Raw genomic sequence first — 27,651 nt, forward strand, 5'->3', positions numbered from 1 at the left:
ACATACACAACCGAAAAAAAATATATAAAAACCATCCCAACACCGACACACAACAAAAAAAGGGAAAAAAAAGACGGACAAACTGCTAGTCAGCCGCTGCCGTTAGGCACCGCCACGTGTATGATACGGCTTGTATTTTATATGGAAAACACATTTCTTTAAAAAGATGTGCATTTTTTTGTTCAATTCTCTTTATAAAAAGAAAAGTGCATTGATAACAATATTAACTCCCTTGCACCAATGATTGTTCCACGTCATCAGTCGTGAGATAAATATAAAATAATAATACTGTTCCTTGACATGTTCCTGACATGATCGGCGGAGTGCAGCAGCATTCCAGTGATAGAAATAAAATGCTGGAGCAACTCAGCAGGTCAGGCAGCATCTCTGGAGAAAAGGAACAGGCGATGTTTTGGGCCGAGATGCTTCTTTAGACTGAGAGTCAGCGGAGAGGGAACTAGAGGTATGAAGGGTCTCAATTGAAGATGAAGGGTCTCGATTTGAAATGCTGACTCTATATTTCCCTCCACAGATGCCTTCTGACCCACTGAATTCTTCCAGCTGCTCTCCCATTTTTTGCTATGGAGTCCAGCATCTGCAGTCTCTTCTGCTTCCAGTGTTGATTCTTTGGTTGAAATTATTTGTTTGAGGGAGCACAACAAAAGTGCTGTGAGTACTGTGAAACATCCCCTCCACAAGGCAGAGTGTAAAAAATACCAATTGAGTATTATATTTCTCTGATAAACATCCTTTTACTCAGTTATGTGAAAGCCAAGGAATAGGTCAACGACAATTACAAAAAAAACTGCAGATGCTGGAAATCTGAAACAAAAACAGAAAATGTTGGAAACCCTCCGCAGGTCAGGCAGCATCCGTGGAAAATCGGTGTTTCGGAATGTTGTCTCTGCCATCGGGTGTTCCCACAATTTTCAGTTCGTATTTAATAAGTTAGCAATCTGTTGCAAATAAGAAATAATGTAAAAGAAGTGGAAAAGCTTGCAGTGGCAAAATCATAATAAAAATATGAGAAAAAGGTTTGTTTTCAAAATATTCCATTTGACAAATTATGACATAATCAATTGAAGCGTTAGTAATATGAGATTGGATGGAGTATTTCTAATAATATAATTGGACTGGACAATGATAATGTTAACTAAACCATCAGAGTTTAGTTTAGTTTAATTTAGAGATGCACGTGGAAACAGGCTCTTCAGCCCATCGAGTCCATTGATCACCCATTTACACTAGTTCTCGGTTATCCTACTTTCCCTTCACACGAGGGGCAATTTGCAGAGGCCAATTAACCTCTGTTGTCTTTGGGATGTGGGAGGAAACCGGAGTACCCAGAGGAAATCCAGGTGGTCACAGGGAGAAAGTGCAAACTCCACACAGGCAGCACCCGAGGCCAAGATTGAACCCATGTCTGTGGCACTGTGAGGCAGTGGCTCGACCAGCTGTGCCACGGTGCTGCCGGTTACACTCTGAACACAAGAACACTGTTTTGCAGACACACTCACTGTTATACGCATCCACCCACCCGCACACTCAGAAACATCCACAGACACACGCACAAACAAAGCCAGGCTCACACGCACAGAAATATCCTCACAGAAGTTACGCTCACACAAATAAGCACCGTCAACTGCGTGGAATACTAAGCAGCAAAGACTCTTTAAAATCAAGGCTGTTGCTAGGAAGTAACATGTTTTAATCAACCATTTACATCTGCAGTGTCCAAGAAACCTGCAGGATCTGCAAAAATATGCTTTAATTTGCATTCAACTTTATTTCCTGTTCCTTTCTTTTTCACAGGCTGCTGAATGGAAAGCTGTTAAATCTCAAGTTCAAACTGGTAGGAGCTGACTTTCCATTGGTCTGTCTCAGGATTGAGCAGGGAGCGTTCTGTGAAGGTTACATGCCCTTTAGCATCAACAAGAATGACTGTGTTTGACCTGAGAATAAAGTAAGTCAGATATTACAATAAACTCACAAGAACTCTGAAGTTCAGAAACAAAAACAGAAAAGCCAACAAACGTAAATAACAAAAGCAGCATTAAAAATTGAAATGAATTGAAAGTGCTGGGATAAGAGACCCTTCTTCAGATACAGCATGGAAACAGGCCCTTCAGCCCCCCCCCCCCCCCAAATCCAAGCCAATCATCGATCACCCTTCACACTAATTCTGTTATTCTACTCCCTACAGACTAAGGGGAAATTTACAGAGGCCAATTAACCTACAAACCCACACGTTTTTAGGATGAGGGAGGAAACCAGAGCACATGGAAGGAACCAACATGGAGGTCACAGGGAGAACGGGAAAACTCCACACAGACCGCACCTGAGGTCGGGATCGAACCGGGTCTCTGGCTGTGAGGCAGCTGCTCTACCAACTGCGCCATCATGCCATGTTATAACGTTCCATCCAATGACCAGCGTGGTGACTTTCTTAAAAATAGTAAGCCCAAATATATATGAGAAAATGCAACTCATATTGAACTGTATGTAGTGTTCACCCATTGAGGACTTTGTAGAAGTATTTAATCAATGCAATAAACCACAAGAATTTCCTGATTCGTAAAAGTCCGTGACCACAGAAATACTACATAGTTTCACATCTTTTTCCTTCAGTTAAACAACAACTGCAGATTATTAAGAACACAAAGTATAAGATTATTAAGGGGTTGGACACGTTAGAGGCAGGAAACATGTTCCCAATGTTGGGGGAGTCCAGAACAAGGGGCCACAGTTTAAGAATAAGGGGTAGGCCATTTAGAACGGAGATGAGGAAAGACTTATTCAGTCAGAGAGTTGTGAATCTGTGGAATTCTCTGCCTCAGAAGGCAGTGGAGGCCAATTCTCTGAATGCATTCAAGAGAGAGCTAGATAGAGCTCTTAAGGATAGCGGAGTCAGGGGGTATGGGGAGAAGGCAGGAACGGGGACTGATTGAGAATGATCAGCCATGATTACATTGAATGGCGGGGCTGGCTCGAAGGGCCGAATGGCCTCCTCCTGCACCTATTGTCTATTGTCTATTGCTGGAGTAGCTCAGCGGGTCAGGCAACGTCACTGGAGAACAGGGAAGGGTCGCGACCTGAAACATCGCCTCTCCATGTCCTCCAGAGATGCTGCCTGAATGGCTGAATTACTACAGCACCTTGTGTATGCAGATTATTAATATTACATGCAGTACAGTATTGTGGTACAGATTTTGAAAACAACTTTGGCGTATTAATCCATTAAAACCTTGTGCAGACTTAAAAATGTAGTCATCCTGAGATAGGTCATCCCCAGCGTAGATGGAACATCTTGGTCAGCATGGAAGAGATGGGCCGAAGGTACTGTTTCCATACTGTATGACTATGACTATCCATTCCCAACAGGCTGGCTACAAAGAACACTGAGCCCAGATGGTGGAAATACAAATAAATCTTTCATAAAATGATTGGCAAAATATTCACTCCTTCACGATGAGTTTTTTTTTTACTTCCCCCTCACCCAAGTCTCCTAAAGGTGTTGAATCTTGGCTGTGCAAGGATCCATGATTTTAGTTGTTCTGTGGCTGCTCATCCTAATAACCACTGTCAACATGCATGACTGAGTGACTTGTAATATTCTACTGAGCTAGAGGAGGCAGCAAAGCTGCATCTGAATAGTTTCTCATTCACTGTTAAGACATGAATAATTACAGTGAGTGTCAGGCGAGGGGGAGCCTTCTTAATCCTCCATATTCGGTGTCTCTACCACCATTAACAGCAAATGAACATGACTCAAACCGCAGATAGACACAAATAGCTGGAGTAACTCAGTGGGACAGGCAGCATCTCTGGAGAGAAGGAATGGGTGACGTTTTGAGTCGAGACCCTTCTTCAGACAGGTTAGGGATAAGGGAAACGAGAGATATAGATGGTGATGTGGAGAGATAAAGAACAATGAATGAAAGATATGCAAAAAAAGTAACGATGATAAAGAAAACAGGCCATTGTAAGCTGTTTGAAGGGTGAAAATGAGAAGCTAGTCGACGGGCAATGACAGTTCACAACTCACCGAGTGCCATACAAGGAGGTCCGAACGAACAACGCTGAGAACTCCTTTAAGAACGGTCGTATGTAATCCTGACCCTGCTGCTCAATATCAGTGGTTGGCAACTGGCTGGCAATAAAATAACATAAATCCACCATCAATCACAGCTACAACCAGCGACAGTACCGTTCTTAGATTTTAATCGCCTGCAATAAATCAGTTACATTTTCTTTCCAATTTAACAGAGCAGGTTTGATTCATTAGGAACTGATAGCACTGTATTCGCCAACAGATACAGACAGGAAACTCCAGCGACACTGCATAGTACTCTCAGAGAGCTGAGGTGTGAAGCATAGCCTTGGCTGGCAGTCAACCTCAACCACATTGTGGCAGAGAGTGAGCAGGGAAATGGTCTGAATACAATGCTCTTCTTGCGATCAATAAGGATTTGATGAGTGAAATGGCTTCTGGGCCTGTACTCGCTGGAGTCTAGCAGGATGAAGGGGGGGACCTCAATGAAACTTACTGAACAGTGAAAGGCCTGGACAGAGTGGATGTGGAGAGGTCATTTCCCCAAGTGGGAGAGTCTAGGACCAGAGGGCACAGCCTCAGAATAAAAGGACGTACCTTTAGAAAGGAGATGAGGAGGAATTTCTTTTGTCAGAGGGTGGTGAATCTACAAAATTCATTGCCACTGATAGCTGTGCAAGTCAAGTCATTGGATATTTTTAAGGCAGAGATTGACAGATACTTGATTGGTAAGGGTAGTCAAAGGTTATGGGGAGAAGATAGGAGAATTGGATTGAGAGGGAACGATAGATGATTAGTGCAAGAAAAAATCCAGTAAAGTCCGATTAATGATGGTTTGAAGGTCTCCACTGAGGTAGATGGTAGGTACCTATATGATTGAATGGCAGAGTAGACTGAATGGGACAAATGGCCTAATTCTGCTCCTGTGACTTATGAACTTATGGAACAATTCCACGCGCATCTAATGCCATAATGGGCACCATAGAGGCAATAATGAGTTAAAGAATGCAAATCTTACCAACTTCAATGGAAAGTGTTGAGTTCCAAATCAAAGTAATATATGCAGAAACATTTAATAAATTTGTACTGCTTGGAGTTTTAACGGTACGAGTTCACATTTTTAAATAATTGATAGTTGAACATATTGCAAACAAGAAAGATATTTAGGTGCTTTGTTTATCAATATGGATCGAACTCAGGCTTAGCGAGATGATCATATTAGTTGTGTTGATAAGTGTCTTGGATACATAATGGAAGTCATGTGCTGGGCTCAAATCCAGGTTCCGGACTCAGGTTTAAAGCTACAACTTCGGAATTGGAGATGACGTTTCCAAGGGATAAACAGTACCACCTAGTCCTGAGAATACATTTGGTTAGAATAATTCAAAACCAGAGTTCAAACCCAGCCCTTTGGCACAGAAGTTAAATGCTCCCTCTGACACTTTTACCTGGGTGTCCAAGCATCTCCATTCAGGGACAGTTTCTTCCCAGTTGTTATCACGCAACCGAACCATCCTACCACCAACTAGAGAGCGGTCCTGACCTACCATCTACCTCAGTGGAGACCTTCAAACCATCATTAATCGGACCTTACTGGATTTTTTCTTGCACTAAACCTTATTTCCTTTATCCAGTATCTGTACACTGTGAATGGCTTGATTGTAAATCATGTATAATCTTTCCGCTGACTGGATTGCATGGAACTGGAAGCTTTTCACTGTACCTCGGAACGCATGACACTAATAAACTAAACTAAACTAATGTTTTCCCAAAGTCCGACAGGAACTTGAATCTGGGAAAATTAGCTCCCAGGCATGTACCCAAGTTAATTTGATTAAAATACAACAAGCATACAATCGGGAATAATGCAATTCAATTTGTACCTATGGAGCAGCAGGATATACTGGGAACTCGTAATTTGTTAAATGGCATCTCTCCTTGTCAGTGTTCCACAGATAATCTTTAAATGTGACCACTATTCTCATGTAGGGACTTTCCCAGAGATGTCCATTTCTGGCCACACCTCATTAAGAGATTGAAAAATTACAAAATGATCACATGTGGAATCAATATTTGTTCCAGAGGTCGAAGCTGAGATCAGGCCAAATAGCATCCAAACTGCGACCAGTTTAATGAATATCAAACATAGTTCTTGTCTACCACTGGCAGAGCACGACTCAGTAGGCCAACTGCTATTTACTTATGATACGAAGGGTATAAGCAGCTTTTGGGACAAATATTGTAAAAAGTACATACTATTCTTCATTAGTTATCACATTCATGAGCTCGTGCACCAAATTCTCTGGAGGAAGTCCACAGGATTTATTAATTGCTCCCGTGAAAAGCTTTTTGCCATTAACGAGTTTCTGCCATGAAGTATCAAGAAGACTGTTGCAAAGCCCATAAATACCTAGGAACAAACAGATAAAAAGCATAAGAAAGATGGCATTAATTTTAATGACAGCAGAAAAGTTATTTACCTCGATAGTTCATTACACTAAGTCTATCCCCCCCACTTCAATGATCACCATACATCTTAAGGTATTGGAAACACCATTGACTGGGCAAAAAGTAGCAATTACATTTGTGATTGAGGTCTGATTCAGATCACAACAACATTAATTCTGTGCAAATCCTGTGCCTGTGAAACTGAAGATAGACACAAAAAGCTGCAGTGTAACTCAGTGGGACAGGCAGCATCTCTGGAGAGAAGGAATAGGTGACGTTTAGGGACGAGACCCTTCTTCAGATAGAAGGGTCTGAAGATGGGCCTCGACCCGAAACGTCACTCGTTTCTTCTCTCCAGAGATGGGCTTGTATTCGCTGGAATTTAGAAGGATGAGAGAGGATCTTATAGAAATATATTTAAAAAAGCTGGAACAGTTCCTGTTGTTGGGGGAGTCCAGAACCAGGAGTCACAGTTTAAGAATAAGGGGTAGGCCATTTAGGACTGAGATGCGGGAAAACTTTTTCACCCAGAGAGTTGTGAATCTGTAGAATTCTCTGCCACAGAAGGCATTGGAGGCCAATTCACTGGATGTTTTCAAGTGAGAGTTAGATTTAGCTCTTTGGGCTAAAGGAATCAAGCGATATGGGGATAAAGCAGGAATGGGGCACTGATTTTGGATGATCAGCCATGATCATATTGAATGGCGGTGCTGGCTCGAAGGGCCGAATGGTCTTCTCCTGCAACTATTTTTCTATGTTTCGGTTTAAACCAGCATTTGCAATTCCTTCCTACACAGCCTATGGAACTAATGTCTATGGAACTGATGTTGTACTGATGTGCTACAATGCCAAGAGCAATATGCTGCAGTCTGTATCTTCCCCTATGCTCTACCTTTAGTAGCAGAGTTTGTGCAAGCGCAGGCTCGGCGATCGCTTCGCTCAACACCTGCGCTCGGTCCGCGTTGGCCAAACTGGTCTCCCGGGGGCCGAGCACTTCAACTCCCCCTCCCATTCCCAGTCTGACCTTTCTGTCATGGGCCTCCTCCAGTGCCATAGTGAGGCCCACCGGAAATTGGAGGAACAGCACCTCATATTTCGCCTGGGCAGCTTGCAGCCCAGTGGTATGAACATCGACTTCTCCCACTTTAGATAGTTTCTCTGTCCCTCTCTTCCCCTCCCCCTTTCCCAGATCTCCCTCTGTCTTCCTGTCCCGGCAGACCCATTGTCTCTGCCTGCTCATGCCCTACCGAACTTATCTCTACCTACCTCGACTCCATCCTATCCCCCCTGGTTAAATCCCTCCCCACCTACGTCCAAGACACCTCACACGCTCTCCATCTCCTGGATAACTTCCGGTTCCCAGGCCCCCACTCCCTCATTTTCACCATAGATGTCCAGTCACTCTACACCTCCATCCCCCACAAGGATGGTCTCGAAGCCCTCCGTTTCTTCCTCGACCGTAGAACCAGCCAATCCCCATCGACCAACACTCTCCTCCGCCTAGCAGAGCTGGTTCTTACCCTCAACAACTTCTCCTTTGACTCCTCCCACTTCCTCCAAACCAGAGGAGTAGCTATGGGCACTCGCATGGGCCCTAGCTACGCCTGCCTCTTTGTCGGGTACGTCGAACAATCCCTGTTCCAGACGTACACTGGCCCCATCCCCGAACTCTACCTCCGCTACATCGACGACTGCATTGGTGCTACCTCTTGCACCCATGCAGAACTCACTGACTTCATACACTTCACCTCCAATTTCCATCCTGCCCTTAAATATACCTGGACTATCTCTGACATCTCCCTCCCGTTTCTGGACCTCACCATCTCCATCACAGGAGACAGACTAGTGACGGACATTTACTACAAGCCCACCGACTCGCACAGCTATCTGGACTACACTTCGTCCCACCCGGTCCCCTGCAAAAAGTCTATCCCCTATTCCCAATTCCTCCGTCTACGCCGCATCTGCGCCCGGGATGAGGTGTTTCAGACTAGGGCTTCCGAGATGTCCTCGTTCTTCAGAAAACGGGGCTTCCCCTCCTCCATTATAGATGAGGCTCTCACTAGGGTCTCTTCTACATCCCGCAGCTCCGCTCTTGCTCCCCCTCCCCCCACTCGCAACAAGGACAGGATCCCCCTCGTTCTCACCTTCCACCCCACCAGCCAGCGGATCCAACATATCATCCACCAACATTTCCGTCACCTACAACGGGACCCCACCACTAGCCATATCTTCCCATCCCCTCCCCTCTCTGTGTTCCGCAGAGACCGTTCCCTCCGTAACTCCCTGGTCCACTCGTCCCTTCCTACCCAAACCACCCCAACCCCGGGCACTTTCCCTTGCAACCGCACGAGATGCAACACCTGTCCCTTTACCTCCCCCCTCAACTCCATCAAAGGACCCAAATAGTCTTTCCAGGTGAGACAGAGGTTCACCTGCACCTCCTCCAACCTCATCTATTGCATCCGCTGCTCTAGATGTCAACTTATTTATATCGGCGAAACCAAGCGCAGGCTCGGCGATCGCTTCGCTGAACACCTGCGCTCGGTCCGCATTAACGCAACTGATCTCCCGGTGGCCCAGCACTTTAACTCCCCCTCCCATTCCCAGTCTGACCTCTCTGTCATGGGCCTCCTCCAGTGCCATAGTGAGGCCCGCCGGAAATTGGAGGAGCAGCACCTCATATTTCGCCTGGGCAGTTTGCAGCCCGGTGGTATGAACGTCGACTTCTCCAACTTCAGATAGCTCCTCTGTCCCTCCCTTCCCCTCCTCCTTCCCAGATCTCCCTCTATCTTCCTGTCTCCACCTATATCCTTCCTTTGTCCCACCCCCGACATCAGTCTGAAGAAGGGTCTCGACCCGAAACGTCACCCATTCCTTCTCTCCCGAGACGCTGCCTGACCTGCTGAGTTACTCCAGCATTTTGTGAATAAATCCACCTATATCCTTCCTTTGTCCCGCCCCCCCTGACATCAGTCTGAAGAAGGGTCTCGACCCGAAACGTCACCCATTCCTTCTCTCCTGGGATGCTGCCTGACCTGCTGAGTTACTCCAGCATTTTGTGAATAAATACCTTTGATTTGTACCAGCATCTGCAGTTATTGTCTTATAGTATCTATGTTGGGTACACCTGATCTGTTTGGATAGCATGTAAAACAAAGCTTTTCACCATACCCCGTTATATGTGACGACAATAAACCTAAACCGAAAACCTAAACCACATAGTCACCTAAAAACCTGATAACCATAAAAAAAGAAACAGTTTGAGGAATTCATGGCCTTGTGTTTCCTCTGGGTGCTCCGGTTTCCTCCCACATCCCCAAAACGTGCGGGTTTATGGGTTAACTTGCCTCTGTAAAATGCCCCCAGTACGTAGGGAGCAGATGCGAAATTGGGATAGCATAGAACTAGTGTGAAAGGATGATTGATGGTTGGCGTGGATTTGGTGGGCTGAAGGGCCTGTTTTGTTGCTGTATCTCTAAAACTGAAGAAAATCAATCACTGGGGCAAGCGCCATCTCCTGAGAGAAATAGAGGGAAATCTGCAGAGGGAAATAGATATTTCGGGTTGGGGCCCTCCTTCAGATTCAATTTCAAGGGCCATTCGTTAATTTAGGTATTGAACCTCCAAATTTCCTAGTTCCTGACCACATCACTCAAGAGGTACAGAAAATTGTTTGAGAAGTCAGAAGAGTCATACAGCAAGAAAATGGGCCCGTCAGCCCAACTTGCCCATGCCAACCAAGATGCCCCATCTAACCTACTCCTATTTGCCCACGTTTTCCAATTTCCTCTCAGCCTTAGTACACACCTTCCCAAGCCAACGATGGACGTACTTGGCTCTGCCCTGCCAAAGTCGTCTGAAGAAAGATCCCGATCCGAAACGTCACCCGTCCTTTTTTCTCCAGAGATGCTGTCTGACCCACTGAGTTACTCCAGCACTTTGTGTCTATCTTTCGCTAAACCTTTCCTGTCCAAATATCTGTCATAGAGTCATTGAGTGATACAGTGTGGAAACAGGGCCTTTGGCCTAACTTGCCCGCACCGGCCAATATGTCCCAGCTACACTAGTCCCACCTGCCTGCATATTCCTCCAAACCTGTCCTATCCATGAAACTGTTTCTTAAACATGGGGAAAGTCCTTGCCTCATCTACCTCCTCTGGCAGCTGGTTCCATTCACCCACCACCCTTCGTGTGAAAGTCCAAGTATCTTTTAAATGCCTGCCTCAACTACCTCCTCTGGCCATTCGTTCCATATGCCCATCACCAAGTTAAAGCTTTTGCTGAAAGAACAACAAACTTCCCATAAGAAGTCTGCTCTCGGACAAGCACACAGTCCTGTATGAATCAGCAACCACTGATGCCTGCAACCTGTCAGCGTGTGGCCTCCACCTCTGACTTGTTCAGACTGCAGGAGCAGACATTATGGCATCTTGCAATGGCCATTTGACATGGGGCCCTGTGGTGTGGGTTAGTATGGCAGTCACTTTCAATGTATTTCATTTTGACGCATGGTCGATGATGGCAAGAGTCAAATATTAAGTCAATCTCTGTCTGTAAAGATCGCAATTGTGCTGATTGTTCTGGAGACAAGAAATGTAATAGTTGTGGGATTCATGAGAACCAAAAGCTATATTTTGCTCATAACCTAATTATTTTTGCTCATAACCTAATGCAATAATAAGGAACCGCAGATGCTGGTTTATGCCAAAGATAGACACAAAATGCTTCAGCAAATCAGCGGATCAGGCAACATCTCAGGAGAAAATGGATAGGTGACGTTTCAGGTCGGAACCCTTTTTCAGACTGATTGCGGGGGGCAGCGAGATAAAAATGGGGAGAGATGAGGGGGGGAGGGACAAATCAGATGAGGAGGTTCCCTGATAGGCAGATTGTTAGATAAAAACAGGTTAAGAGACCAAAATAAGGATGTTGAAGGATTTTTTGCGGGAGGGAGGGGTGATAGGGGACAAAATCTGTGCACAGCTATTGTTTCATTTGCATATTACACCAAAGTCATTCCACGTGTTTTCCATTAATAAAATGCTTGTCATGTGAAGATAGACATGCAATCTGGCGGAATGTACACGTGAATATAACACAGGAAAAGAGGAACACGAGCAGACCATTCAACATGATCATGGATGATCTGTCCCAGATCACATCTCCTCTTCTTGCCCCTCAATACCCTAGTTTTTCCCCCCAAAACACCTATTGACCTTTTTAAATACTTCCAGCAACCTAGCTTCTCCAATAGGGTGGCACGATGGCGCAGCGGTAGAGTCGCTGCCTTACAGCGAATGCAGCGCCGGAGACCCGGGTTCCATCCCAACTACGGGTACTGTCTGTACGGAGTTTGTACGGTCTTCCCGTGACCTGCGTGGGTTTTCTCCGAGATCTTCGGTTTCCTCCCACACTCCAAAGACATACAGGTTTGTAGGTTAATTGGCTTGGTAAATGTAAAAAAATTGTCCCTAGTGGGTATAGGATAGTGTTAATGTGCGGGGATCGCTGGTCGGCGCGGACCCGGTGGGCCAAAAGGGCCTGTTTCCACGCTGTATCTCTAAACTAAACTAAACAAAAACACAGGACAGTACAACATAGGAACAGGCCCTTTGGCTCACAATGTCTGTGCTGACCATGATACCAAGTTGAACTAATCTCATGTTCCTGCACATGATTTATAAGTCTTCATCCCCTGCATATCCACATGCCTATCTAAATGCCTCACACTGTTGACATCCAGATAGAATATATATATTTGTACACATTGGGTATGCAAGCAAAGAATTTCACTGTGCCTTGTCACATGTGATAATGAAGTATAAAGTATTCAATTCCATTCCATTCCATATTGGCAATACATATCTTATTTAGCGGTACACATATTCAGGATTTTTGGAAACATTGTTAGATGTTGTAAAATGTGCTGTAAAAGAGATCAGCGTTCACAACATTAACCTCACAATTATATAGGTATAGTTTGACTCCAAATCAGGGTTTACCGTCGTTTTTATCAATGTAAAAGGGTAAGGATGTCTTCCTTGGCACAGGGAAGGCAAGGATTTATGTGTGAATTTCCTTCCTCAAGTATCGAGATCAATAGTTTACTATTTACAAGGACAAGTTGTAGCCCAGCCAATCTCATGACCTCGTAGGTAAGCACATGCAGGTAAGCATATAAAGACATTTTTTTATTTGTGATATAAAATAGTTATGAAGAACACAAACCTGGATCAAGTTCTCTGGGCTCCTGGTCACCTCTATTGCCATAGTAACACATCATATCTGGCTTGGTGTTGCTGCAAAAAAAAAAGGCAATTTGCTTTCGAAGTTGCTTTGCCTTGCACAGGATTTATGATCACAAAAAAAGTGGTGCTTTCAAATACAAATACAGATTGTTTTGGATGGAACTATGATCATTCGGATGTTTGTGAACATTACTTGTTCACATGACTTTGATGTTGATCATACAACCCAGTGCAGTCACATAGTCAAACTGCATATACGGAAACATATAGCACTGAAACAGGCCCTTCGGTCCAACTTGCCCATGCTGATCATGATGCCCCATTTACGCCAGTCCCATTTGCCCATATTCCTCCAAAACTTTCCCATCCTGTCCAAATGTCTTTTAAATGTTGTTTATAGTTTCATCCCTGGCAGCCTGAACTACCTCCTCTGGCAGCTCATTCCATTTACCTACCACCCTTCACTGAACACGACAATAAAGTACCATTGAAGCAATATGAGCCAAACAAAAGTACAAAAACAGCAAAGAACAATCACATTATTGTGAGTAACTCAGCGGGACAGGCAGCATCTCCGGATATAAGGAATGGGTGACGTTTCAGGTCCAGACCTTTCTTCAGATTGAGTATGGGGAGAGGGAGAAGCAGAGATAAGGAAGGTGTGGAACTTCACGCTGAGTTACTCCAGCATTTTGTGTCTATCTTCATTTCAAATCAGCATCTGCAGTTTCTTCATACACATTATTGTGAGTGGTCGATAAATCTCTAAACACTCCAAGGGGTGTAGAACAACAAATTTCTTCTGAGAACAAAAGCCCTGGACAGCAACAGTTGGAGATTTCAATGACCTGAATACCAACTGGGATAAAGTAAACACTCCAAATGGCACCAAATTCCTAAACTGCATAGGCCACGGAATTTTCTCTGCTCGGCGGGGGCTTCGGTGTCGGGAGCCCCGACCGCCCCGACTTACAGCGGGGCTTGGGTCGGCCCGTTGCGGACATTTCACCGTCCGGCGCAGCCTGGAACATGGCAACGACAACAGCCTGACCGCAGGAGAAGACGGCAGGGGAAGAGAAAAAAGACATTCTGGCCTTCCATCACAGTGAGGAGGGGACTGGAGGAGACTCACTGTGATGGATGTTTCTTTTTGGGGGGTTTTGTGTTGGTTGGGGTTGTGTAATTTGCTTATTTTATTGCTCTTATTGTTGGACTGTGGGTGACGAAATTTCGTCCAAAAAACTTGTTTTTTGGATGACAAATAAAGATATCTTGAATCTCTTGAATCTTGAATGAGAATCACACGCAGACAGAAGTTTGCTTAATTTGCCAGCATGTCGGCACAGACATCGTGGGCTGAAGGGCCTGTTCCAATGCTGTCTGTTCTATGTTTTAATGTATGGCACCAAAGCTACATAGGCAATGTACTACATTAATCCTTAATACAGTAGATGCCCATAAAAGTTTAGAAAGTATCTAAAGTTTAGAAAGCAAAGACAAGGCACGAAAAATTGTTGACAAACAATTTCTCGATGAGTAAGGGTGTTTGGGGTTATGGGGCGAAGGCAGGAGAATGGGGTTGAGGGGGAAAGATCGATCAGCCATAATTGAATGGCGGAGTAGACTCGATGGGCCGAATGGCCTAATTCTGCTCCTATCACATATGAACTTATGAAAACAGACACAATAATTTGCTTGAGCTGTTACATCAGAAGGAACCTCATGGGAGAAAGATTCTCATTTTCCATCCTCTGTGTGTCTCTCATAATTTCACAGACCTTTATCAGGCCTAGATAATGTAGGCTTGTTCTGTGAGTGGTGTTCATGCTGATGTGTGGAATGAATCACCAGCATTGCTGGCCTGTTTATTCGATTCACAACGGTCTGTGGCTGATGTCATAGGTTAGATGTGCAGTGAAGCAGATCGGAACAGCAGGAGAAGTCACATCAATCTGGAATAGTATGTACATTCCAATTCAGAACGAAAAACTATTGAACCAGTGTCACTGTACTAACAAGGGATTACTGAGTTGGGAGTTTTTAATTAGATCCTTTGTGCAGCGAGGCATAAATGGCGTACTTGGCTATCAGCAACCTTTCCTTAAAGGAAAATGTTAAATAATCCCCCAAAATCTTTCCCCAAATGTGTAGGAAGGAACGGCAGATGCTGGTTTAAACCGAAGATAGACACAAAATGCTAGAGTAACTCAGCGGGACAGGCAGCATCTCTGGAGAGAAGGAATGGGTGATTTTTCGGGTCTGAAGAAGGGTCTCGATCTGAAATGTCACCCATTCCTTCTCTCCAGAGGTGCTGCCTGTCCCGCTGAGTTACTCCAGCGTTTTGTTTCTATCTTTCCCCAAATGCTGTGTGACAGCAATGTTATGTGTTACACATTGTATGTTTGGGTATTTCACTTGGTATTTCAGTCCGTTTAGGATTGTATCATTTCATGCTTGACGTGGCAAAAGAATTGAAACATCTTCATAATCTGGGGAAATATTGTCTTGCTGAGTGTTTATGACCTTCAATGTTCATCTGGAAAGGGCCAGGGAAATGAAGTCGATTGTGATTTTCAGAAGGCTTGGATGAAAATTTGAAAAGGGACCAGCAGGTGAGTGGGATGAATGAACAAGCAATGTCTTTATGGCTGCAAGGTTAAGAGTAGAGAAAGTAATATTCAATGAAAATATATTGAAAATGTCTCAAGAGTCATAAGATCATAAGTGATAGAAGAATTAGGCCATTCGGCCCATCAAGACCACCCCGCCATTCAATCATGGTTGATCTATCTCTCCCTCCTAACCCCATTCTCCTGTCTTCTTCCCCCTAAAACCTCTGACACCCGCACTAATCAAGAATCTGTCTATCTCTGCCTTAAAATACATACACTGACTTTGCCTCCACTGCCTTCTGCAGCAAAGAATTGCACAGATTCACCACCCTCTAAATAAAGAAATTCCTCCTCATCTCCTTCCTAAACGAACATCCTTCAATTCTGAGGCTATGACCTCTAGGCCTGGACTCTCCCACAAGTGGAAACATCCTCTCCACATCCACTCTATCCCAGCCTGAGAGAGATAAATCATAGAATCTGGCATTTTTCATCAATTGTGAAGCACCCTTTATTACACCAATCCTATCCATTTTATTTACTGACATTCCCATTAACTCCCTTCACCTGTATCTACCCATTTTCTCTACCTATTGTACTTGCGTTTAGAACATAGAACATAGAGGGAGTAATGAGGAGAACAATCTGGATTTAGTGTTAGAATACAATATTAGACAGGTGGAAAAAAGCAGTAAAGGCAAAGAATTTTTGAGGAATCAATAATCTTAACTGAGTTTAAAAGTAGAAACAATGAACTGCAGCTGCTGGTTAATACACAAAATGATACAAAGTGGTGGAGTAACTCAGCAAGTCAGGCAGCTTCTCTGGAGAACATGGATGGGTGATATTTTGAGTCTAGACTGTGCTTCAGCTTGATTGTGTGGCACGGGCGGGCAGATTGGGGGGGTTTGGGGGGAGAGAAGAAAGATGGAAAAGGAGACAGGCCGGACAATGCGTGATAGGAAGATGGTTGGAACAAACGCCAGAGATTAGAGCAGAAGGTGAGAGGCAGATTTGAAGAGTTGCAGATTCTTTGTGCCGAACATGATGCCAAGCTGAACTGACCTCATCTGCCTGCACATGATCCATATCGCTCTCTTCCCTCAATTTCCCTGTGTCATAATCATACAGCGTGGGAACAGGCCCTTCAGCCCAACTTGCCCACACCGACGAACATGCCCCATCTACACCAGTCCCACCTGCCTACATTTGGGCCATATCCCTCTAAACCTATCCTATCCATATACCTGTCTAAATGTTTCTTAAACGTTGCGATAGTACCTGCCTCAGGTGCCTCTATGTGCTGATCCGAAAGTCTCTTAAATGTCTCTCACATTAGAGCTATGCCCTCGAGTGTTGGACATTTCCACCGTGGGATATAGGAACTGATTGTATATCTGATCTGTTTGGAAAGCATGCAAAACAAAGTTTTTCACTGTACCTCAGTACAGGTGACAATAATACATCTAAACCACATTTGCCACTCATCTACACAATAGGGCCAATTTACAGTGGCCAATTAAGCTGCTTATCTGCACATCTTTGTAACATGGGAGTGAAAAGGGCCACCCAGGGAAAGGCCAGCAGTCACTGAGCGCATGTAAACCAAATGTGTAGGAAGGAACTGCAGATGCTGGTTTAAACCGAAGATAGATGCAAAATGCTGGAGTAACTCAGAATTCAGATTCTGAAGAAGGGTCTCGACCCGAAACATCACCCATTCCTTCTCTCCAGAGATGCTGCCTGCCCCGCTGAGTTACTCCAGCATTTTGTGTCTATCTTCTGTTGTGATATTGCCTGGGACTACTTTGTGTATCCCAAGGACTACTTTGTTTGCATGTGCAGGAGTGCGTATATAAGAGGTTGGTGTGATTGGGTGGTCACTCTGGATCCAGATGACCACGGAATAAACAGCCTGGAGTTGAGCTCCAGCATTGTAACCTTTTATACACGTGTACTTGTGGTCCGTCCAGAGTCACTAAAGGTACAACAGGTATCGGACCACGAAGTACAACATGGTGGCAGCGGTTTGGTGATTTGCCTAGAAAGGTAAAGAGAAACCCAAGCGGAAAAGGTTCACAAGTCAAAAAAAAAAACAAAAAAAAACTTTTAATTTAAAATAATTTTTTTTTGGTGAAAACTATACTACGAAAATAATTAAACTAGTGCCCTAGGGGAAAGAAACAGAAATAAAGAGTAGTTTCCAGCTCGTACGGGACGCTGGATTGCCTCTCGACAGGGCCTACCGTGTATGTGCACTTACCTGATCTGCAGTCAGCGCTGAGGATCGGAGCAAACCGGAGTGCATATGGGCATTTTTTGAGGACCAGCTGAGGACGAAGGTAAATTTCAGGGTCCACAGGTTGGAGTTGATGCGGTATCGCCAGAAGCCGGGGGAGTTGCTTGCTCAGTTTGTGACCCGGTGTCGCGAAAAAAGCCTCCAGTGTGACTTCACTGAGCAGGAGCTCACTGACAGAGTCATGGAGTTGGTAATCACGTCCACGCCCCATGAAGGTCTTCAGCGAGAGCTTATACAGAAGCCTAAAGGTCACACCATTCCAGAGGTGCTTACGTTAGGCAGGCAGTATGAGGCCATTGCAGCGGGCAGACAGCGCATTGCAAATTTAGAGCCCGGGTCTAGCCATATTGATGCTGTCAAGACACGAGGGTCGACGAAACAGAAGTCGCAGGATGAGAGACAAAACCCTTGTGGCTACTGTGATTTGTTTCATAAGCCCAGGCAATGCCCGGCGTATCGCGACACATGCAAGAAGTGTGGCAAGAAAGGGCATTGGGCAAAATGTTGTAGGAATAAAGTGGATCCTGTGCGCCCATCTAAATGGTCCAGGGGCAAATACAAGCGAGTTGACGAGGTGCAGCAGCAGTCCCATGACGGTGATGCATCGTGCTGTGACAGTCAAGAGGAAGGATCGGATATGTATGTCCATAATATCACCATTTCAGGTATGGACAGGATGCCTCCAATGGGTGATGAGGCATTTGCGGTGTTGAACATCAAATGCCCGTCAATGAAGGGGCAACATCGACTGAAGGTGAAGATAGACACCGGGGCTGGAGGAAATACTCTTCCCCTTCGGATCATACGAGACATGTATCCCAATGACAAATACAAGCAGCACCTACGACCATGCAAAGTCCGTCTGACAGCATATAATGGGACGGAAATCATGTGTGTTGGCACTATATCCGTTTCGTGCCGATACCAAGGGTCGATGTGGTGTCCTCAGGAATTTTTCGTGGTAGACGTGGCAGGATCCGCTGTCATCGGCCTCCCAGGTATTAAGCAACTTCAGGTTGTCACGATACATGCTATGGGAACAGAGGAGCACCCATCAGATGCTCGGAAGGAGCAAGACAGTTTCAACTCGGTGGGGGACCTAATGAAGAGGTGGCCTAATCAGTTTGATCGGATTGGCAACTTCAAGGGGCCAGCCACCCTTCATCTCAAGGAGGAGGCCACACCACACATTGATGCGCCAAGGAAATGTAGTATCCATCTCAAAGACAAGTTGCGGGCTGAGTTGGACAAAATGGAAGATGATGGAGTCATCCGAAAGGTGACTCACCATACGGACTGGTGCAGTTCAATAACCACCTCCGTTAAGAAGGATGGGTCAATCAGGGTATGCCTAGACCCGAAGCGTTTGAATGCAAGTCTCAAACGTTGCCCGCACAAGATCCAGACACTTGAGGAGATCAATCCGGCTTTTGCCAATGGGAAATTGTTCTCCAAACTCGATGCTAAAGCGGGTTATTGGTCTGTCCGACTTGATGAGGCTAGCCAGGAACTTACCACGTTCCGCACGTCTTTTGGCAGGTATTGCTATAGGAGGTTGCCTTTCGGTTTGTCGGTGAGTCAGGATATATTCCAGCAGCGTATGGACACGATCATAGAACAGGTTCCTGGATGCGTCTGCATTGCGGATGATATTGTCATAGTGGGATCCACAGCGCAAGAACATGATTATAATCTACAGAAGCTGTTAGAGGCAGCGTCCCGGGAAGGGCTAGCTTTCAACAGTGCTAAGTGCGTAGTGAAGGCTAACTCCATCAACTTCTTCGGGACAATGTATTCAGACACAGGCATTCGGCCAGATCTTGGTAAGGTGCAGGACATTCATAAGATGCCAACACCACAAGATAAGGAAGATTTACAACGGTTCCTGGGGATGATGAATTTTTTATCGCCCTACATCCCAAAGTATGCTGACCTGGTCGCCATTTTGAGGGATTTGTTGAAGAAAGATGTCCCATTCTTGTGGCAAGAAGACCACCAAACGGCGTTCTGTAACCTGAAGAGCTGCATACAGGGGGAATCTGTCCTCCAGTACTATCGCCCTGATGCTCCTGTCACCCTTGAGGTAGATGCGTCAATGAAAGGAGTGGGAGCATGCCTTTCGCAGGAAGGACGGCCTGTTGCGTACGCTTCGAAGGCACTGTCTTCATGCCAGTCCAACTACTCCAATATTGAACGCGAGACCCTTGCATTGGGTTTTGGCATCACAAGGTTTCATACGTACCTATTTGGGCGGGATTTTAAGGTGCTGACTGATCACAAGCCTCTTGTCACTATCTGCGGCAAACCACTCACAAGTGCCCCACCCCGACTGCAGCGGTTGCTCATCAAGGTGCAAGGATACAACTTCACCATAGAGCACAGACCTGGGGCTGAGATGATCATTGCTGACACTCTCAGCAGGCTGCCCAATCCGGAGAAGACAGAGAGCATAGATCTCGATGTACATGTAGAGAGCATCTTCTTCGACAACATCGAGGACACGCTAGGTGTCGACTTGATACACTTCGGCAAACTCAAAAGGGTGGAGCTGCAGACAGAAACTTGTCGTGACCCTATACTGCATAGGGTTATGCAGTATGTCCATTCCGGATGGCCGGCGACCCTACAGGAGATACCTACCGACCTGCGGCCCTACTGGTCTTTTCGAGATGAGTTGGGCATGTCAAATGGGGCCATTTTCAAAGGACGGCAAGTAGTCATTCCTGAGTCGATGAGACAGGATGTATTGCAGCAACTTCATGTTGGCCACCAAGGCATTGAGAAGACGAGACTTCTAGCAAGACAAATGGTCTATTGGCCCAACATGAACCAACACATTGATGACCTTGTCCGAAGGTGTAGTCCGTGCCAGATGCACATGCCAGAGCAAATGAGGGAAACACTCATGCCACATGAGATACCAGTCACACCTTGGACCAAAATAGCAATGGACATGTTTGAAATTGACAACGTTCAATATCTTGTCATGGTGGATTACCATTCCAAGTTTCCGGTGGTCAACCGACTGACTAGCACCACGAGTGCCATGGTTGCTAATATGGTGACTGGAATGTTTGGTCTGCTAGGAGCACCGACGGAGATCATCTCCGACAATGGTCCACAATTTGTGGGTGAAGCTTTCCAGTCCATGTGCAAGCAATGGGGAATCACCCATACAACGTCATCGCCTAGGTACCCTCAGTCGAATGGGCTGGCTGAGCGCATGGTACGAACGGTGAAGTCTGTTATCAAGAAGTTCTTGGCAACGAGACAGAGTGTAGCAGCAGGTTTACTCAACTTGCGCACTACACCGATTGATTCCAAGTTACCGTCACCGGCGGAGATGATGTTTGGAAGACAGATTCGGACGCCTCTCCCCACGAACCTTGACATGAAGAAGGCATACGAAGGGCAGAGGACCTTTGAGCGACTTGAGGAGCGTAAGCGGAATATGAAGGCACAGTTTGACAGTTCGGTCAAGAGACATGACTTGTTGCCATTGCACGCTGGGCAGAAGGTCCGGGTTCTGGATAAAGCGAATCAGGTCTGGGTTCCAGCAGAAGTGAGATCGGTCTGCGACGAACCCCAGTCAAGGTCTTACATTATTGAGACGCCGAATGGAAATCGGTTCAGAAGGAATCGAGTGCAGTTGAGAGATCTTCCACTGGAGAACCCAGGGGTTGGTCCCCATTGTGTCCCCCCAGACAGCGATAGGGTTGAGACCCAATGTGAAGCGGAGGAACGACCGGCCCGTAATGTTGATGGGGATTATGTGACACGCTCGGGACGTGCCAGTAAGAAACCTGCACGTTACCGTTGATATTTGTTAATGTTATATGGTGTTTCAAAAAAACGTTTGTATTTAGAGTTTGTTGTTACATATATATATATATATATATATTTCTTTTATAAGACAAGGGGGATGTTGTGATATTGCCTGGGACTACTTTGTGTATCCCAAGGACTACTTTGTTTGCATGTGCAGGAGTGCGTATATAAGAGGTTGGTGTGATTGGGTGGTCACCCTGGATCCAGATGACCATGGAATAAACAGCCTGGAGTTGAGCTCCAGCATTGTAACCTTTTATACACGTGTACTTGTGGTCCGTCCAGAGTCACTAAAGGTACAACAGGTACCGGACCACGAAGTACAACATCTTCGACCATGTAAAGAATGCAGACAGCACCCAATGTGAGGATTGAACCGGGGTCACTGGAGCCCAATGGAGACAAGGTCCCACATAGGAGATTAGTGGGCAAAATTAGGGCACATGGTATTGGGGGTAGGGTACTGACATGGATAGAAAATTGGTTGACAGACAGAAAGCAAAGAGTGGGGATAAATGGGGCCCTTTCGGAATGGCAGGCAGTGACCAGTGGGGTACCGCAAGGTTCGGTGCTGGGACCCCAGCTATTTACAATATACTTTAATGACTTAGACGAAGGGATTAAAAGTACCATTAGCAAATTTGCAGATGATACTAAGTTGGGGGGTAGTGTGAATTGTGAGGAAGATGCAATAAGGCTGCAGGGTGACTTGGACAGGTTGTGTGAGTGGGCGGATACATGGCAGATGCAGTTTAATGTAGATAAGTGTGAGGTTATTCACTTTGGAAGTAAGAATAGAAAGGCAGATTATTATCTGAATGGTGTCAAGTTAGGAGGAGGAAGAGTTCAACGAGATCTGGGTGTCCTAGTGCATCAGTCAATGAAAGGAAGCATGCAGGTACAGCAGGCAGTGAAGAAAGCCAATGGAATGTTGGCCTTCATAACAAGAGGAGTTGAGTATAGGAGCAAAGAGGTCCTTCTACAGTTGTACCGGGCCCTGGTGAGACCGCACCTGGAGTACTGTGTGCAGTTTTGGTCTCCAAATTTGAGGAAGGATATTCTTGCTATGGAGGGCGTGCAGCGTAGGTTCACTAGGTTAATTCCCGGAATGGCGGGACTGTCGTATGTTGAAAGGCTGGAACGATTGGGCTTGTATACACTGGAATTTAGAAGGATGAGGGGGGATCTTATTGAAACATATAAGATAATTAGGGGATTGGACACATTGGAGGCAGGAAACATGTTCCCAATGTTGGGGGAGTCCAGAACAAGGGGCCACAGTTTAAGAATAAGGGGTAGGCCATTTAGAACGGAGATGAGGAAGAACTTTTTCAGTCAGAGAGTGGTGAAGGTGTGGAATTCTCTGCCTCAGAAGGCAGTGGAGGCCAGTTCGTTGGATGCTTTCAAGAGAGAGCTGGATAGAGCTCTTAAGGATAGCGGAGTGAGGGGGTATGGGGAGAAGGCAGGAACGGGGTACTGATTGAGAGTGATCAGCCATGATCGCATTGAATGGCGGTGCTGGCTCGAAGGGCTGAATGGCCTACTCCTGCACCTATTGTCTATTGTCTATTATCACCACCATGCGATCCATCGGAATGCTCAGATGTGCAAATCTAAATCTGCTCAGAAGATTTTTCTTAGAGACCAGTAGCGTTCTGAATAAAGTTCTTCAAAATCACTCTCTGAAAACTCGCCTCTCACCCATTTCTGACCTCTTGCATATTCATGATTTATTTTTTCATAAAAAGCAGCTGCATCCTCATCAGTTTTGCAATCTCCTCTCCAAACCCCTCTCTTCCTGCAAGACACTTTTAAAAACCTACCTTGTCGTTTCTAGGAGGTTTAGTGTCAACTCTTCTTTGGAAATGCTCCTGTGATGTACTTTGGATGATTAGCATGTCTAAGGTTCCCAACACATACATATTAGCCTGTGGCATAGACAGGGTAGACAGTCAAAACCTTTTTCCCCTGAGGGTGGAAATGTCAAAGACTGGGGGAAATAGGGTGAAGGTGAAAAGGCAAAGTTTAAAGGAGGTGAGATTTTCTTTACACATAGGGTGGTGGGTGTCTGGAACGCGCTGCCAAGGATGGTGGTGGAGGCAGATACGATAGTTGCGTTTAAGATGATTTTAGATAGGCACATGGCATGCGGAAGATCTGAATCTGAATTACCTTTATTGTCATTCAAAATGAATTGAACGAAAATCATTTGGCACGCAGCCACAACAGTACAGAGTAAAAGACACAAGACACACAATTTTAACACAAACATCCATCACAGTGACTCTTCCAGACACCCCTTCACTGTGATGGAAGGCAAAAAAAATTCTTCTCTCTTCCCCCATGCTTCTCCCACGGACAGATAGTTCGACTTCTGCCGAGGCGACCGAGGCTCCCGACTCGCGTAGGAGATGGAAGGCCCCGCGGCCGAGCCATACCGGGCGATGGAAGGCCCCGCGGCCGAGCCGTACCGGGCGATGGAAGGCCCCGCGGCCGAGCCGCGCCGGAGATGGAGGGATATGAATCACATGCAATTTAACTCTACATCATATTCAGCACAGACAACGTAGCCTGAAGGGCCTCTTCCTCTGCGGTACTTTTCTATAGTTTAGATACAACTAAACAAATAGGGCGGCACAGCGGTGCGACAGTGGTTTTGCTGCCTTACAGCGCCAAAGACTCGGGTTCGATCCTGACCACGGATGCTGTCTATGTGGAGTTTGTATATTCTTCCTATGATCGCACGGATATTCTCCGGGTGCTCCGGTTTCCAACACACTCCAAAGACAAGGCAGGTTTGTAGGTTAATTGGCGTTGGTAAATTGTAAATTGTCCCAAGTGTGTGGGATAGTGCTAGTGCACAGGGTGACTGACCGCTGGTCAATGCGTACCCGGTAGACCAAAGGACCTGTTTACACCCTGTTTCTCTAAAGTTTAAAGTAAAGTTTAAATACAGCCCTGGGCACACAACACGTAAGCATCTTTGTTGAGGCTTGAAGAGAGAGCAGGGGGAAAAATTATTGATGCACTTTCTGTCGAAAGCGGGATTTGGCTACCCGTATTAAGTGAAAGACAGCCCTGTAAAGGTCAGCCTTGACTGAAAAGAATCCAAGAGGCCCAGATCCAAAACTGTGAATCATCAACCTCCCTGTTCCCTGAACTTCACGATAAAATCTCAACCTGAACAGCTCGCTGTCAGTACCAGCATTGCACGCTCTAAGTTAGTTCACATGCTCGGATACAACCTGTTAAGTAGAAGCTATTCGTTGGACAAAATCCAGTGGAGGCCTCGACTGAATGAGATCTTTGTTTGTGCAGGCACCTCTCTCCACGATCAAGTTTGTTACCTTTCTTTGCACTGAATGTCTTTCTTGACAAATCTCACAGAGGGGGAGTTCAAAGCCGATCAAGGGGAAAAAAATCCTACTCAAAGTCACAGCAAGGTCTGCAGCAGGCATTTAGGAGTTTCAAAGGAACAACCGCTGAGCAAAAAAAAAAATTGAATCTAAGTGCAGGAAATCCGAAGGGTAGTTTCAAATATAAATTGGCAGCTTCCACAGAGTAGCGATTTTCTCCCCATTTAATTTTTTTTTTGACATGTTTCATTCCTTCTGCATGCATACAATGATTTGTACGTAAATGTGAGGGAGAGGGTAAGGAAATGTATTGAGGGGAAATGCATGGAGGTGGGTGCGGGAGAGCAGTGCCTGGAGGGAGAGGAGGGGAGGAGAGTGTTGGAAACTGGAGGGGAGGGTCTGGACTGGGAGGGGGAGTTGGGATGGAGAGGAGGAGTTGGGATGGAGAGGAGGAGTTGGGATGGAGAGGTGGAGTGTCTGGAGAGAGGCAGTGGGGAGGAAAGTGCAGAAAGGGATGAGGGGGGAAGTGAAGGAAGAGCTGTGAAAGAGGGCCAAAGGGAGTGTAGGAGGCGATGGTTTAATTCATTCTCAGCTTGTCTATCCAAAATTGGAGTGGAGATTGTGATCATAGGGAGGCACGGTGGCGCAGCGGTAGAGTTGCTGCCTTAAAGCGCGAGAGACCCGGGTTCGATCCCAACTATGGGTCCCGTCAGAGTTTGTGCGTTCTCCCCGTGAGCTTTCTCAGAGATCTTTGGTTTCCTTCCACACTCCAAAGATGTACTGGTTTGTAGGTTAATTGTCTTATATAAATGTAAAATTGTCCCTAATGTGGGTCGGAGATTGGGATGTGCAGGGTAGCAGTGCGGACTCGTTGGGCCGAAGGGCCTGTTTCCGCGCTGTATCTCTAAAACTAAAAAAATAAGAGCAGAGAATCTAAATATGTCGACTGATTAAATAATGCTTTGTTCGTTAGTATAGTCAACAAATCAGCACCCAATGGGGAAATGGGGGTTGAGCACAGCAGAAATCAGTCACAACTAGGGATGGTGGACATTAAGTCCAGCCTTCCGGAGAGCCTTGATCCAATGCTGTTTGCTTACTATCGCAACAGGTCCACAGCTTATGTCATCTCCCTGGTCCTAACTCAGCTCTGGAACACCTAGGCAACCAGGACTCCTCTGTTAAGACTCCTTTGTATCGACGATATCTCTGCCTTCAACACCACAGAGACAGAGGTTCACCTGCACCTCCTCCAACCTCATCTATTGTATCCGCTGCTCTGGATGTCAACTTCTTTACAACGGCGAAACCAAACGCAGGCTCAGCGATCGTTTCGCCTAACACCTTCGCTCAGTTTGCCTTAACCAACCTGATCTCCCGGTGGCTGAGCACTTCAACTCCCCCTCCCACTCCCAGTCTGACCTTTCTGTCATGGGCCTCCTCCAGTGCAATATGGAGGCCCCCGGAAATTGGAGGAACAGCACCTCATATTTCGCTTGGGCAGCTTGCAGCCCAGCGGTATGAACATTGACTTCTCCAACTTTAGATAGTTCCTCTGTCCCTCTCTTCCCCTCCCCCTTCCCAGTTCTCCCTCTATCTTCCTGTCTCCACCTATATCCTTCCTTTGTCCCGCCCCCATAACATCAGTCTGAAAAAGGGTCTCGACCTGAAACGTCACCCATTCCTTCTCTCCTGAGATGCTGCCTGACCTGCTGAGTTACTCCAGCATTTTGTGAAATAAATACCTTCGATTTGTACCAGCATCTGCAGTTATTTTCTTACAGTCCCATCTCCACTCATCTCCAAACTCCGGGACCTAGGAATCTCCTCGCCCCTCTATCACTGAATCCCTGATTTCCTGATCCTCGGACATTGATCAGAGAGGATAGGGGACTGATTGTATCAATGTATCTGATCTGGTTAGAAAGCATGCAAAACAAAGTTTTTCACTGTACCTCGGTACACGTGACAATAATAAACCGAAACCTGAATCATCTGTGTATAAAGGGTAGATGTGGCAGATGGAGTTCCTATTGGTTCCAAGTCCCACTGCCTTAAATAAAGTAATTTTGTGTAGAAAATCATGAGGGAAATAGATCGGGTAGATGCCCAGAGTAAGGGAATCAAGGACCAGAGGACATAGGTTCAAGGTGAAGGGGGAAAAGATTTAATAGGAATCCGAGGGGTAACTTTTTCACACTAAGGGTGGTGGGTGTATGGAACGAGCTGCCAGAGGAGGTAGTTGAGGCTGGGACTATCCCATTGTTTAAGAAACAGTTGGTCAGGTACATGGATAGGACAGGTTTGGAGGGTTATGGACCAAATGCAGACAAGTGGGACTAGTGTAGCTGGGACATTGTTTGGCAAGTTGGGCTGAAGGGCCTGTTTTCACGCTATATCACGCTATGACTCTCTGACTCTAACCATTTCAGCACAAATTTATTAACATTCTTCCAAAATTATAACTGACATCATGCAGACGTGGGGGACCAGTGGACCCCACCCCCTCTCCACAGCTTTAACATTCAGGAGATGCTTTGTGTCACCAAAGACACTCTGCTGGGAGACGGGAGGATCTGCAGCTTTCATTTGGCCAAGGTCCAGGTTGGATCACACTTACGGCTGGGAAAATCTGTACCAGGCACCCCATGATTAATGGCACCAGAGCAGTCTCAGAAAGAAAGAGAGAGATGCACACAATTTGGCTGTCTCCGTGGTAGCAGCAAAAACTAAAATACTTTAATGAAAACAGTCAAAGAGACGTTAGGATTTATTTTCTGTTAGAAATGGAAAGTACTTTTTAATA

At 45.8% G+C, this 27,651-nt stretch overlaps 1 protein-coding gene across 3 annotated transcripts in view; it reads right to left on the bottom strand.

Moving 5' to 3' along the window:
• The window catches only part of tango2 (transport and golgi organization 2 homolog (Drosophila)), a 111,137-nt gene continuing 83,486 nt past the window's right edge, over positions 1-27,651 (bottom strand). For all 3 annotated transcript variants that reach the window (XM_078421194.1, XM_078421193.1, XM_078421195.1), the window contains exons 6-9: positions 12,731-12,801; positions 6,308-6,461; positions 4,046-4,150; positions 1-1,952 (exon numbers count right to left, since the gene is read on the bottom strand). In XM_078421194.1, coding sequence (XP_078277320.1) covers positions 1,832-1,952; positions 4,046-4,150; positions 6,308-6,461; positions 12,731-12,801 — 451 coding nt within the window. In that variant the 3' untranslated portion in view covers positions 1-1,831. The remainder of the gene's footprint in view (positions 1,953-4,045; positions 4,151-6,307; positions 6,462-12,730; positions 12,802-27,651) is intronic.

Source organism: Rhinoraja longicauda, chromosome 25 (assembly GCF_053455715.1).
Source record: "Rhinoraja longicauda isolate Sanriku21f chromosome 25, sRhiLon1.1, whole genome shotgun sequence".
NCBI lineage: Eukaryota > Metazoa > Chordata > Chondrichthyes > Rajiformes > Arhynchobatidae > Rhinoraja > Rhinoraja longicauda.